Genomic DNA, 14,458 nt, shown 5'->3' with positions numbered 1-14,458 from the left:
CGACCTACTGCAGAAACACACTCCCCAGAAGGCAGGCCACAGTTCAGTGACAGCGCACATGCTGCAAGAGTGAAAGAATGTGATACAAACACTCTTACTGCTGATTTGTCCATTCTGCCTCAACACTGCCCCTGGAGGCAAGCCACAAGCCTCTTGTGTACCTTGTGTGAATGTATGTTGATTATATTCTAAATGTGAACTCTTTTCATCCTCCGGAACACAACACATGATGATTCTTACCCCAGGCTGGAATCAGTGTCCAGTTCCTTGAAGCTCTCAGCCATGGTCACGGACAGTGCCATCAAAGGTAACTTTTTCTGCACAAAATCAGAAAATGTATGTATTACCTTATATCCTACATTTCCTCTGTCAGGAAACCCAAGGAGAAGAAGAAACCACGAGTAGACAAGATAAAGCCCTAATCCTTTCCTGAAACAGAGCAAAGCACTGCTTTGAATCAGCAGAAAACTGGAAGTGACATTTTTAGGTCTCCGGGCCGCATGGGGCTGCCCCAGGCAGCACAGGGGCCAGGACAGTAATTGCAGCAAGGGGGTTAGGATTCAGCTGAACCTCTGCAGGTTCATGCCTCCACTGAACCTGCCCCCTCCCAGGCCCAACCGGTCTGCCCCATCACTGCCGTTCTGCCCACCCCATCACATTCAACCCCCTGCCCAACTCCCTCCAACTCTCTGCATTGGCTTACCTGATCCTCCACCTAGACATGGGAAGGCTCTGGCCTTCTCTCCAGCGCTCCAGCAGTGCCTGCTGTGGAGTACACTTTATGGTGGCTTTTCAGCAGCCAGCACTGGCGGGACGAGCATTCTACCAGCACAAAGAGCCCTTAAGTTTGGGTGCAAAACCATCAAAACGGGCAGGATAGGGTTTGGACGGCAAAAGTAGGGGGAAAACCTCTTACCACCCGTTTGTCCATATCTGCTCCATATTGGCCTTGGAGACAGGCTACAAGCCTCTTGTGCACATTGTGTGCAGCCCTCTTGGCTGGTTCAATTCTCTGTTCGATCTGAGAGAGAGAGAGAGAGAGAGAGAGGTGGGGGTTACACCTTTAAGAAGGCCACAAGGACATCCCCCATGCATCAATTTCCCATTTACGTTCAAGAGCTCTCTTTCTTTCTGTGAAAGAAAGGGCAGGAGGTCTGGTCTAGAGGGTAGAGCCTCCATTTGCCTGAAGATTAACATCCACAAGGTCGCCAGTTCGAGGCCACCGGCACCGTGCGACCTTGAAGCAGCTGGCAAGCTGCAGCTGAGCTGTTCCATCTGCTCGGAGCGTGGGAGGATGGAGGCCAGAATGTTAAACCAGATCGAAGTGTAACACCTTGAATGTAGTGGTTCTTGAAAGAAAGAACCTTCTTTCAATTTGTAAAAATCCCTGCGTGGATTTAATAAGCCTGCCTATGTAAACCGCCTTGAATAAAGACCAAGAAAGGCGGTATATAAATACTGTATATTATTATTATTATATATTATTATGAACTCCAATATGAAAAGTTGAAAAGGGACTAAAGAATTTGAAGCAGAATTCATATTCCTGAAGCTCTCATCTGGTCATAAAATGTTTCTACTCCTCAGCAATGCACAGAAGGCATCAAGGATCAGGCAGGTTGTTACTAGCTACAGGTAGAGGTGGGAGAAAACGGGTTTTACTTTTCCACAAATTTTGGTGTTTTCCAAGAATTAGAAGTGCAGAAAGAGGTGCAATGTGTTTTTATTCAAAATTTACATTATAATTGCTTTAAAAGTGTACTAGGGAGGGGATACAGCTAGTATAGTGTCAGCAGATGCAGCCCCAGTCATTACCCATGCACCCCTTCCATTAAATAATAAATAAAAGTAAAATGGTTGTTTTGTTTTTTTGCAGATTTTGGTGTTTTTTTTTTTTTTTTTTTTTACAAAAATTAGAAGAGCAGAAAGCAGCATTGTGTGTTTTTTTATGTTGTTATCACTGTTTTCTCGCACCTCTACTACGGGCCCATGCCCATCAGAGGGCCCACCTGTGGCTCACAGAATCTGTTGCTCTGTGAAAGCTGAAATACACCTCTCACTGCAACAGCTGGATCATTCTAGGGAGTGGATAAACCCAGTCCAAAACTGTCCTGTGAGTCAGACATAAGCAGAGAGAAAACAAATTATGCACAAACAGAAGGGACTCTGTCGCTCTCTCCCCATGCCTGCAGGTACAGGTGAGCAACATGCCTACAGATCAGGGCAAAGCCTCACCTGGAGCAAGTCTTCTGTCAAGTATTCAGCGGTTTCCTGGGCTCTAGGGGAGATGGAATGGAAAATGGAGTTACGAGAGGCACATTACAGACGCACAGATAATTATTGTAATAGCTTCATTTGAGGTTGCAGCAAGGCAAAATCAGAACAAAGTTCATTCCGTAATAGATAGCAGTAAACTAGCTCTGGAGGTCAGGCTCATGCTTCAATGATTGTCGCTGGAGTCAGTTTTGTATGGTCAGCTTCAGGTTCAGCTTCATGGCTGAGTGAGGATTTGAACCCAGTGCTTTCCTTTCGAAGTTCAGCACACTGTCCATTACATATCTGTTATGTACACATTTGTGTTTCTATACTCCTGTTATTATGGTTTTTACCAAAATACACCAAATCTATTTTTTCATCCCTTATAACTAGTCTCCTCATGAAAAGGAGTCTGACCGTTGCTCAAAATTTTATTCAGTAGGTAGAAATAATGGAAGAATATTCTGGATTATGCTAACAATTGTTGGGTATACAGGACATGCCTGGTTATCCATGGGGATTCTGTTCCAGGACCCCTGCAGATAATGAAACCCATGAATGATGAAACCCGTGGGTCTTAGGGCCCTCTAATCTTCCGGAGGCGGTGGGAGCTGTGTTCCCGTCGCCTCAGGAGATGTTCTGAGGCCTTAGAAAGTCATTTCTGGTATTTGGGAGAAGCCTCCCTGGGGCCTCAGAAGAGCCTAAAACATCACTTCTGGTTTCCCACCCAAAACCAGAAGTGATATAAGGCCGCCTGAGGGTCTATGTCATGCCAACCCTGCAGGTTTGGGACTTGCAGATGATCAAATCCGTGGATCCCGAATTTGTGGGTAATGTCGGCCCACTATATAAAGCAAAACTTGACAAAACAAGAAAAAGTACTGTATTCCAGAGTATCCACTTCTGATTCAAGCAATAGAGTTTGTTCCCCACTCCCTAACTGAAACAGTATGGGTGAGTAATCTTCCACATTATATATCTTTGTGTTCATCTTATGCGTTTTTTGGTATTTCAGTAAAAGTTGCACATGTCTTAAAAAAGAAAGAAAGATTCCTGAAAGAATAAGTGGAGCATTTTGTATTTAACATGTAAGCATTTCCTTATCTGAAATATCGTCAGAATGAAATGAAACATTAAGTGTGGCAAGCATAAAGTGCTAGAGGTCCTGAACCAGGGATGCTGAAAGCAGGTGCCTTACTCTCTGGGCCATGATGGCAGCCTGTCAAAAGTGGGAACTGCTGGCTGGCTGGCTGGCTGCTGCCAATGCAGATGGTCAGAGGACAATAGTGCAGGTGGCAGGAGGGGTAAAAGGAATTCCAGCCTAGACCCTCGGTTTGAATTGAGGTACGTATCTACGTGTGCATTGCGTTCTTATTCGGGCCTGGCCTGAAAACACCTGAGGGGGCATCCCAAATGCTGCCCCCATTACTCATGATAAGCCAGCCTCTGCTTCTAGCTCAGCACTCTCCTCCTCTTCCTCCTGAGACTTCCGAGTCTCTACACATGAAGACTCAGTCTTCGAATCACTGGATTAGCAGCCAGTACCGAGCACCTTCCTGGAAACTGGGCAACTTGAAAGCAGGTCCTTCAAGTATGGAGCACTCAGCACTACTAGTCAACAGCGGAAACTTCAACCTCATTTCTCCTCCCCCTCCTCTTCAGACAAGGGTTATGCTTAGGAGTTCTGCTATTCAGGTTCTTCTCCTTTCTTTCTGGGTGAAGGCTCCACCCAGCGTGAAAAGCAGGTGAGAAGGAACTGTCGGCAGATGGGCTGGGAATGTGGCCCGGTTCACAGAAGCCTCCTAAGAGAGACTCCAACGTAAAAGGGGAATGAGTCATGGAAGGAGCTGCACAGGCAGCTGGAGTGGGGTTTAAGGGGAACAGAAGCTCCCCAGGCTTCACATCAACAAGGCTGTTTGATCACATCAACTGTTTCAAACCAGACACAAGTAGGAATGCAGGTAGTGCCAGATCATGGGCAAACTTCCCCTCACAGTCAAAAGGTACACACAATGTTTGCTCTTCGGTACCTGCAGGGGCCTGGGCCTCTCATCATCCTAGCCTTAGCTATCACTACGGTGAGCATCATTTGCATGGATTGTTTTCGTTTATATTTTGGCTCCTTGGGCCTTTCAGGGATAGCATACTGCAACTTTGCCAGCTAGGTGTTAACAGAATTTTAGGATGCACCCACACGGTTATTTTCAGGCACCCTCGCCCTTTCCCTCCAAGCTGCTGTAAGGGTGCTATTTGCAGCATATGGTCCGTTTTAAATTTTGTGTTGCCATAACATTGTCTCTTTGTGCCTTCCTTTGATGGAAAAAGAATGGATCGATTGTTTCTGGTGGCTTGTGACCTGCGCTTAAAGGAAGTCAACATTCCGCACGAATGCAAACTCTGTGGTCAAGAAGGATCCTTAACAGCTTAATCTGTATACTGTATACACATGGGTTGATATTATTAGCCTGAGGCCCCGTTCAGGCATTCATCACTACAGGGAGATGGATGCAGGAAGGATTCTTGAGGGCCACATGTGTTAGCCCTGCTCCCTTCTCCCCCAGTGATCAGCATTTGTTTGCAATGAGAAATGCCGAATGTGGGAAGAGATCTGCCCCATGGTTACTACCCTGGAATGTTCCAGGATGGCAGTCATAGGGTTGATTATGATTGACAGGTTGGCAACCTTCAGTCTCGAAAGACTATGGTATCGCGCTCTGAAAGCTGGTTCTGGAACAGCGTCTAGTGTGGCTGAAAAGGCCGATTCGGGAGTGACAATCCCTTCCACACCGGGAGCAAGTGCAGTCTGTCCCTGGCCTGTCTCCCTGGCTATGGGCCTTCCTTCTTTGCCTCTTAGCCTCAGACTGTTGGCCAAGTGTCTCTTCAAACTGGGAAAGGCCATGTTGCACAGCCTGCCTCCAAGCGGGCCGCTCAGAGGCCAGGATTTCCCACTTGTTGAGGTCCACTCCTAAGGCCTTCAGATCCCTCTTGCAGATGTCCTTGTATCGCAGCTGTGGTCTACCCGTAGGGCGCTTTCCTTGCACGAGTTCTCCATAGAGGAGATCCTTTGGGATCCGCCCATCATCCATTCTCACGACATGACCGAGCCAACGGAGGCGTCTCTGTTTCAGTAGTGCATACATGCTAGGGATTCCAGCATGTTCCAGGACTGTGTTGTTTGGAACTTTGTCCTGCCAGGTGATGCCGAGAATACGTCGGAGGCAGCGCATGTGGAAAGCATTCAGTTTCCTCTCCTGTTGTGAGTGAAGAGTCCATGACTCGCTGCATACAGAAATGTACTCAGGACGCAAGCTCTGTAGACCTGGATCTTGGTATGTTCCGTCAGCTTCTTGTTGGACCAGACTCTCTTTGTGAGTCTGGAAAACATGGTAGCTGCTTTACCGATGCGTTTGTTTAGCTCGGTATCGAGAGAAAGAGTGTCGGAGATCGTTGAGCCAAGGTACACAAAGTCATGGACAACCTCCAGTTCATGCGCAGAGATTGTAATGCAGGGAGGTGAGTCCACATCCTGAACCATGACCTGTGTTTTCTTTAGGCTGATTGTCAGTCCAAAGTCTTGGCAGGCCTTGCTAAAACAATCCATGAGCTGCTGGAGATCTTTGGCAGAGTGGGTAGTGATAGCTGCATCGTCGGCAAAGAGGAAGTCACGCAGACATTTCAGCTGGACTTTGGACTTTGCTCTCAGTCTGGAGAGGTTGAAGAGCTTTCCATCTGATCTGGTCCAGAGATAGATGCCTTCTGTTGTAGTTCCAAAGGCCTGCTTCAGTAGGACAACGAAGAAGATCCCAAACAAGGTTGGTGCAAGAACACAGCCCTGCTTCACGCCGCTTCGGATGTCAAAGGGGTCTGATGTGGAGCCATCAAAGACAACAGTGCCCTTCATGTCCTTGTGGAAGGATCTGATGATGCTGAGGAGCCTGGGTGGACATCCAATCTTGGGGAGAATCTTGAAGACACACATTAGAGGGGGTGAAAACTAACTGGGTGCGTTCCTCGATGGCTCTTAAGCCTTTGTTTCCCAGTGGAGAGAATGCCTTATGCATGTTGATACTGCAGACATTGGACTGTAGACTTAAGATTCTTAGGCGTGTTCATGGCTGAGGTGAAATCTGAGCTCGAGAGTTCCTGGTTTACAGCTCCTTTTTGTCATTCCTGCACAAATTATGCCCAAGTGATGTGTCAGTAAAAATGGAAGGTAAAGTGGTTGTGAGGTGGCACGGCTCTGTGTATTCCTGTAATAGCCATAAACAGTAACACTATCCAAATCCACATCACAATATGGACTACTGTGGAAGTGCTTTTCTACAGGTGCTAGTCATCACAACCAAACTATGGTTTGGCATCACAAGCTGGCTTTGGGCTTGATTCCCCCCCCCCCTTATGTGCAATACTCAAGGTCAGCACAAGACATCCTGGCACCTATGGTGGCAGGTCAAATGCCCCCAACTAATCTGCTACCGGAGGCAACCACCTCAGGGCCCAATCCTATGCAACTTTCCAGCAGTGATGCAGCCGTACCAATGGGCTGTATGCTGCATCCTGTGGTCGGGAGGCAGTCACAGAGGCCTCCTCAAGGTAAGAGAACGCTTGTTCCCTTACCTCAGGGTTGCATTAGCACTAGAAAGTTGGATAGGACTGGGCCAACAGTTGGCTGGGCTAGCCTTGGTTATGCTTCCTTCCTTCACTTTCCAGTTCACAGTAATTATCGTTGGTTGCAACCAGGAGTTTGAATTGGATTTCCAATTCCCATTTGGTTGGAAAAACAGTTTGTTCAATATGAATGTCACAGCAAACTACAGTTACCATGAACGTAAAGGAAGAAATTAAAACGGGTAAGGGGAGGAAGGAGGACACAGTGATTGTACAGGCCATGACAATGGCTGCGTGACCATGATGTCTGAACATGTGGAAAACCTGCTAGGGCTCTTATATTGGACAACAAGGAGAAAGCATGTGTACTGCTCAGAGCCCAAAAACAGCACTTCCCCCTCAAACACTCATAAAACTCCTATACTGTATCTGGATGGAGCCTGTAGGTGTATCTACACTATAAGCCAAAACCAGTTTGATACCAGTTTTCACTGCCAAACATCCTGGGAAGGCAAGGTCTTAGAAATACCTACTTACTGTACCTCCACCTCACAAAACACAAGTATGGTTCCCTGGGAGAACTGTTAGACCTGCGTTTAGTGTAGTCTAGATAAAGCCTTAAAGTTAAGCAAGAGTAGAGGCCCAGTTTAACTGAAGGACCAATGTGAACCCAGAGGACGTGGAGAGAGGAACAGGCCTTCACATGGTCTCTGCTACTGAAGAACAGGAAACCAACAGAGGGAGGGACCTGCTCCGATAATAAAGGGGAAAGAAACAGTTGTAGCAATGCGTGAGATGGTGAAGAACAATTTTTAATCTAGAATATGCCACTCGCAAATGTTGAGGCCCAAATCCTAACCAACTTTCCAGCACTGGCATAGCTGTGCCAATGGGGTGCATACTGCATTCTGCAGTTGGGTGGCACTCACAGAGGCCTTCCCAAGGTAAGGGTATGTTTATTCCCTTACGTTGGAGCTGCATTGCCCTTACCTTGGTGCTGGAAAGTTGGCTAGGATTGTGCTCTAAGATGAACAAGAAAGTGAAAGAGACATTAATTGCTCCTATCCTTTTTAAACAGCCTTTTGCAAAAATAGGAGAAAAGGAATATTTGATATCAACTCAAATGTAATGTTTAAAAAAAACACCCACCAAACTGACATTTACTTGCGTGTTATTTATGGTAATACAAGAGTACAATCATAAAGAGATTGTATTTGGGGACTATAAAGACCCCAGTATTAAAAAAAAAAAAATAGACCCAGGAAACTGTTCTGCAGAAAAAACATTCTGCAGATATCTTTTTTCAATTCGAGCATTCAAATGGCTAACTGCTTATCTGAACTGCTGCATGCAACACAGAGAAGCTGCTGCAGTTTGCACTGTGCAACCCTCTGCACATCTCGTCAGAAGAAGTCCTGTAAATCTCATTGACTTCAATGGAATTTACACCGAGGATTATGCACAAGACTGCAGACTGAGTGAGTTTTCACACCTTCTGGGAACATTTAGGACCCCTGCCATCTCTTGTAGGTGCAGGGACTTGTTTTTCCTCATTCAACCAATCTGCAGACCTGATTGAGTTCAGAAGCCTTTCAGCAGAATTCTCAAGTTGGCAAAAATAATTACAAGGCAAGGATTTGAACAACAGAATAACTGGCTTTAACTTATAAAGGGAGTAAGTGGCACTGTGGGGAAAATGTTTAGAGACCAACTATGGACACACACACCCCCCAAAACACAAATAGATTAACCCATTTCTGCCCAGCCCACAGGTGTGCACATTTGATCCCTGTTGCGCATATGCAACGTTGGGCAGAAATGGCTTAAAACTGAAAGCACATTATTGTCACTTGCTTATTTCATTTGCTTTGCCGAGATCCAGGAAATGCATCAGGCACTTGTGAAAATAACCAGTACGAGCAACTGCACACTCTTTCCTCTTTGCCAAGGCTGCAGTATGATGAGTAACAGCTCACCTCCCTACGCAACGCAACAACTAGACAGGGAAGACCAGAAAAGTGGTTATGGGACACCTAGAAGGAGGAAGGCCCAGCCCTGCTCCTTGTATTCTTACCCAGTTTTGCAAGGGAGGTGTGGTTTTTTCTCCCAAGGAAGAACAGATAGACAAGTAGGAAATAGGAAGAACACAGTAAAGTTAAATACAACGCAATACAATAAATATAAAAAGGAGTGTGTTTGTACCTCTGTTTCCATCTACTGTGGACCCTATCTGACAACCCAAAGACACAAGAAGCCAGGCAAATCTTTTAATAAATAATAATAACAACAACAATCATCATCATCATCATCCTCTCCTCAAGCTGGTACTAAATAGAAGTCATGGACTGCAATGGCATAACTAAAGCATTTGGCACCCAGGGGGCACAAAATTTTAACACTCCCCATACAACAAAATTAAACACTACCCTCTTGGGCTGTTAACATCACCCATCTGGGAGGTGGTCTGAGATGGTCTGTTTTTTATACAAATTACATAAACACCAGTTCTGACAAATTGTCCTCAAGGAGCCTGAAATTCACTGATGGCAGAAAGCATCTAAACATTGCCTCATGCGCTGCTGGGGACAATCAGTGACACTTCAGTCCCAGCCTGAGAAGTGGAACCCACACCCAGCTGACCCAGAGGCCTGGAACCGGGGCCTGCACTCCCCCCCCCGCCAGGGACCCGGGGCCCTGTAACCCCCTTAGCTATGCTAGCGATGAAAAGTGCAACATGCTTTGATTCAGTTATCTGCCGTAGAGAAACAATATATACAGATCTACTATAGTGGCCCATTAATAAGGGTAACGCAATGGATCATGGATCAAACTCAAAGAATCTTGTAGCACCTTGAAGACGAAGCTATATATTTCAGCATAAACGATCATGGACTGCATCATATGCACACCATGATTTTGTGCCACAGTGCAATCCTATGTGTGTCCACTCAGAGGTAAATCCTCACTGAGTTCCATGGAGCGGACTCCCAGGTAAGTGTGCGTAGGATTGCAGCCCAAGACACTTAAGAATGTCTGTAAAAGACTGAACGTTTTAAAACAGCATGTAAAGAGTTATTATTAACATGGGTTCTCCACAACCCCCATTTGTCCCCCCTGTGGAAGGAAGAGGATGCTATTACCATCTCTGCTTAGTCTTTCCGGTTGTGCGGGTTTCCCCTGTTCCACAATGTTACTAGCTGCTAACTGTGTGTTGTTTTTTTCTTCATTTTAGTTCACCACCACCCAAGCTATGGATGCCTCTCTGGTGACAAGGTTACTAGTCATCAGACCTGCATCTTCAGTGTCCAGTATAGGGGTGCTAACATTGATAACCTCCCTCCAACAAAGCAAAATGTAAAGTTTTAAGCTCCCATTGACAAAAATACTTTCTCACTAGCCAGAAGGAGAAATGAAATAACAAATCCAGATGGCCCTCCATCCCCACTTTTCATCATAGGCAGGACTCTGCAGGGCAAAGATCCCACACAAGCATAAGGTGTAGCACTGAGCACAGAATTGCTGTTTTATTTTATTTTCATTGTTTTTATAGTGCCCACCTTACAGTTTCTACCTCTTATTATTGGGGCCTTAAATTGAACATCCCCCCCCCCACGTGTAAGTCAAAGCACATGCAGCTCTGATCATGGGTCTCAATGCTCATTCCAAGGGAAAACGAGCATAAGAGCATTGAGCTTTTCTGATCTCCCTAGTATCTGGTTAATTTAGGGATGCATACAAGTCATAATACTGCACACCTGCCCCCCAATAATTGGTAAAGTTTTTGGAAGGACAGTTTTTTAAAAATATATTTTATTTGCAGACATTTACACCCCACCTTTCGGACCTCAAGACACACACACATGCTGCCTCGGGCACGCCTTTTTAAGAGGATAAAGGTGGGGCATATCTTTTTTCAATAAATAAATTAGTGATAACCAACTGGCTGACAAGTGGTTACAGGTACATCCCTGCAAATCACCATGAAGTAAATATCATCTGTTTATAAGAATTTACACTTTGCTTGTCTGGCCCAGTAAGGGTCACCTGAAAGTAACCATCATTTAAAAACAAAATACTGAAAAAAGGACATAGCGCACAGACTCCACAGCAGGAACAAAAAGCAAGAGGAAAGCAGCAAGTTTAGCTCCCAGACAGGTTTAAAGCCTTTGAGTTCAACTGTTTTTGGCAGCTGACAGTGCACTTGGACGGATGAGGCTCACTGACCTAGGTATATCTACTCAGAAGTAAGTTCCACTGTGTTAAATGGGGCTTACTCCCAGGAAAGTGTGCATAGGATTGCAACCTGAATGTCCCATAGCAGGGAGTTCCACGGGTTCCACCAACCAGGTGGCACTATGGAAACAACCTTCTTCTGTGTCACTGTCATCTAATTACCTTTCAACTGGTGGTCCAGTGTGATTGGTTGCTACGCTGTTGGCCCTCGACCCGAAGGGAAGACTCAAACCCACACAGAAACTGTTTAAATATGTATTGTGTGGGGCCTCCAAGGCCTGAAAAGGCAGATTTCAAAAATTCAGTGAAATGCATGCGGGGGAGAAGAGGGAAGGAATGCTGGGCTTTTGGCCTGGACAGAGGACACAGATTAGCTCCCATCCAGACAGAGCTGTCACAAGGTCACATTTTCAAGTAGCTTGCACACTTCATTAGCCACTGCCTAAGTCCAGGGGAAAGTTTCTGCCCGGCCCACTCAGGTCCAGCACGGAGCATCCGAGAGGCTCCCTGTACACGACACCCCAGGGGAGGGTCAGATGAGCATAGCTTGGATCGGAGAGCCTGGTCCTTACCGTCCACTGCTGCTAGGGTGACTGAGCTGCTGCCTCATCCGGTTGAACTGTCTCTTCATCATGTTGAGGGAAGAGCAGAGGCAGTCCCACGACAGCCAGACCAGAAGGGTTTCTCTTCTCAGCACAAGCCAGCCGCACTTGTTGCCATCAGACTGGCTCCCTCTCCTGCTCGCTGTTCTCCTCCTCCACAGCAGGCTTGCTCCTGTCACTTCCTCGTCATTCTTTTGCCTGCCCTCATTCTTTTTTCTATTCCTCCCTCTCTTTTTGTGGCTTCACTCTTTTCCTCCTCCCATTGCTACTTCCTTCTTACCGATGTCCTCTACTTTCCCTCCTTCAGCTACGCTTCCACCCCCTCTTTCCTGCCAACTTCTTAGCCTTTCCCCTTCTCCCTCCCTCTCCTTCACCTTTCCCTGATGCTGAGCAGGTAAGATCTGCTGCCGCTTCTTTCTGTTCCTGTCACCACTGCGCAAAGTATAAATAACTTCAGCCAAACCTTAAAGGGGAAATATTATTACAGCAAACACGCAACAAGGCAGAACAAGCTTGTGCTGCAAAGGCTCAGGCTGTAACACTTCCTACTTTTCTGGCTCAGCTACACTTGACATCACAGGGCTGACAGCAGCTTGAGGTTTGACCAAGGAAGGCGCCTGTGCAGATAACCGCCAAAATGCAGGAGGGCTGCTTATAGCTTTTGCAGCAAGGTGTCAAATCAGCCTGGTTTTGTGAAGCAGCCAGCTTTGTTTTTCAGGTGCTTCACCAGGCAAGCCAAGCTTATAGCTAACTCTGACTCTCTGGGCACCCCAAGGCACAATAAGAGACCTGCCTGTCTCTGACCTCTCTCATTGCATCTTGCCCACACAATACTACAGAGTGTTACACAATACTTCCAAGGTTTTGTATGTACTTTGTTAAACACACACACACGCACAGTACCAAGGGCATGCAGTTTTTGAACCATGCACCTAGTTAATGTGCAATCAATGTGCATATATTTATTAATTTTCCACAGCTTGTTCTGCTAAGCCATGGGCAGGAGAGCAAGGGAACTGTGGGTGGTACCAAAGTCATACCAGCTTCCCACTGGATATCTTACCCAATCCCCACTTTGACTTCTGAGTTTGCACTGCTTATGAGGTATGCACAAACCATACCCAATTCACAGCTGCCAGATGTAGTCATGGCTACTTGCTCAGATGGCCTTTCAGGTGAATAGGCCTATCAATGGCTAATGGAACCTCCAGAAAATAGAAACAGTATATGGGAGACAAACTACAAAAGAGTGTTGGTTCTCACCTTCATTGCTTGCTTGTGTCCTTTCAGAGGTTACAGCGTGCTGTTTTGGGGAACAGAATCCTGGATTAGATCATCTGATCCAGCAAGGTAGTAATGTTCTTATGACCACACGATAGTAGTTCCTAACCATCACAGATGGCTTGCCCTCGGCAATCATACACTACAGCCATTGCTTTCCATTCATTTGACATCACCTCATATAGTGCTTTTTGGTTGAGGCAGTTCTCGCATGATCAACTGAGAGTCATCAAATGGTAACTCATCGATGTGGCAATCCTAGATACGCTTCCCTGAGAGTGCGTCCCAATGAGCTCAGTGGGATTGATTTCAGAATAAACATGCAGAGGCTTGCACAGTGAGTGGGGCTTATCACACACAGGAATGAATCAGGTCTCCATGTTCTTTCTTTCAAACATGCAGTCACCTTCCTGTCCCTCTCTTCTCTACCTACTGCATAGCAATCTCCCCAAGTGAGCAGCTATTTGCAACTCACTTGCGGCAGTAAAACTGCACAGGCAAAAATTACAGGGGACAAGGGTCATGAAGTAGCCGAGGACTGGGAGAATTATAGCAAAACCAAGCAAGGAAGCGGTCAGAGTACATACACAAAGATATGTTCTATAATTATAAATGAGCAAGGGACAAGGATAGTATAGCTGTGGGCCAGCGAAACAGTAAAGCAGGGCTGTGTTACATCCACTGGTTTGCTAAAACCACCTATTGTGGGGAACTAAGCTAACTCCACTCCTCCATCCTTGTACTGGCAATTGATACAACTTACTACTCTACTGATATCAAAGAATAAGAGATCAAAATGTACTTGCATGTTGAAATAGAACTAAGCAAGCTCCCAGATTATTCAGGTGTCTTCAGCACACCTAAATGTCTTTGAGGTTATCCTTGAGAGAGGAGAGGGGAGCTATTAGTAATGCAAACAAATGCTCTGGTCATGCATTTGCATTACAATTCCAAATGAAGCAAAAGCTAATTTAAGCCCTTTAGTGTTTCTCAAACTTTGGGTCGGGACCCACTAGGTGGGTTACGAGCCAATTTCACATGGATCCCTATTAATTCAATATTTTATGTTTAATATGATAGACTTGATGCTACCATGGTATGTGACTGCATCTGGGGAAATGTTACAGATCTATACTTTTAACAAGCTACTATGTGTATGCTTTTAACAATGATAGCCAATGGGACTTACTCATGGGTAAGTGTGGGTCGGATTACAGCCTAGGACTGTTAAAACTCTTCCTGCTTGATGCCACTTCCGGTCATTACATCATTTCCAGTGAGTCATGACAGATTCTCATTCTAAAAAGTGGGTCCCACTGCTAAATGTTTGAGAACCACTGCCTTAGATTATTACTACTACTCCTCAGTATGCAGAGCGAGGAGAGGAAGTGCAAGTGAGTTGACTGCAAATAAGTACTTTTAAAAATCGTAACAATTAAGTTCTAACAATGCATTTGATAGAACAGGGAGTTGACCAG

General features: G+C 45.8%; 1 protein-coding gene across 1 annotated transcript in view; it reads right to left on the bottom strand.

Annotated features, from left to right (window-relative positions):
- The window catches only part of SH3BP1 (SH3 domain binding protein 1), a 33,657-nt gene extending 21,589 nt beyond the window's left edge, over window positions 1-12,068 (bottom strand). Inside the window, exons 1-4 of the mRNA XM_066634466.1 lie at window positions 11,670-12,068; window positions 2,236-2,278; window positions 917-1,021; window positions 241-317 (exon numbers count right to left, since the gene is read on the bottom strand). Of these exons, the coding sequence (XP_066490563.1) occupies window positions 241-317; window positions 917-1,021; window positions 2,236-2,278; window positions 11,670-11,731 (287 nt within the window). The 5' untranslated portion in view covers window positions 11,732-12,068. The remainder of the gene's footprint in view (window positions 1-240; window positions 318-916; window positions 1,022-2,235; window positions 2,279-11,669) is intronic.
- Window positions 12,069-14,458: the final 2,390 nt, after the last annotated feature.

Source organism: Tiliqua scincoides, chromosome 7 (assembly GCF_035046505.1).
Source record: "Tiliqua scincoides isolate rTilSci1 chromosome 7, rTilSci1.hap2, whole genome shotgun sequence".
Classification (NCBI taxonomy): Eukaryota; Metazoa; Chordata; class Lepidosauria; order Squamata; family Scincidae; genus Tiliqua; species Tiliqua scincoides.
Note: the sequence above shows the minus strand (reverse complement) of the source record. Positions and strands in the feature narration are given on the sequence as shown.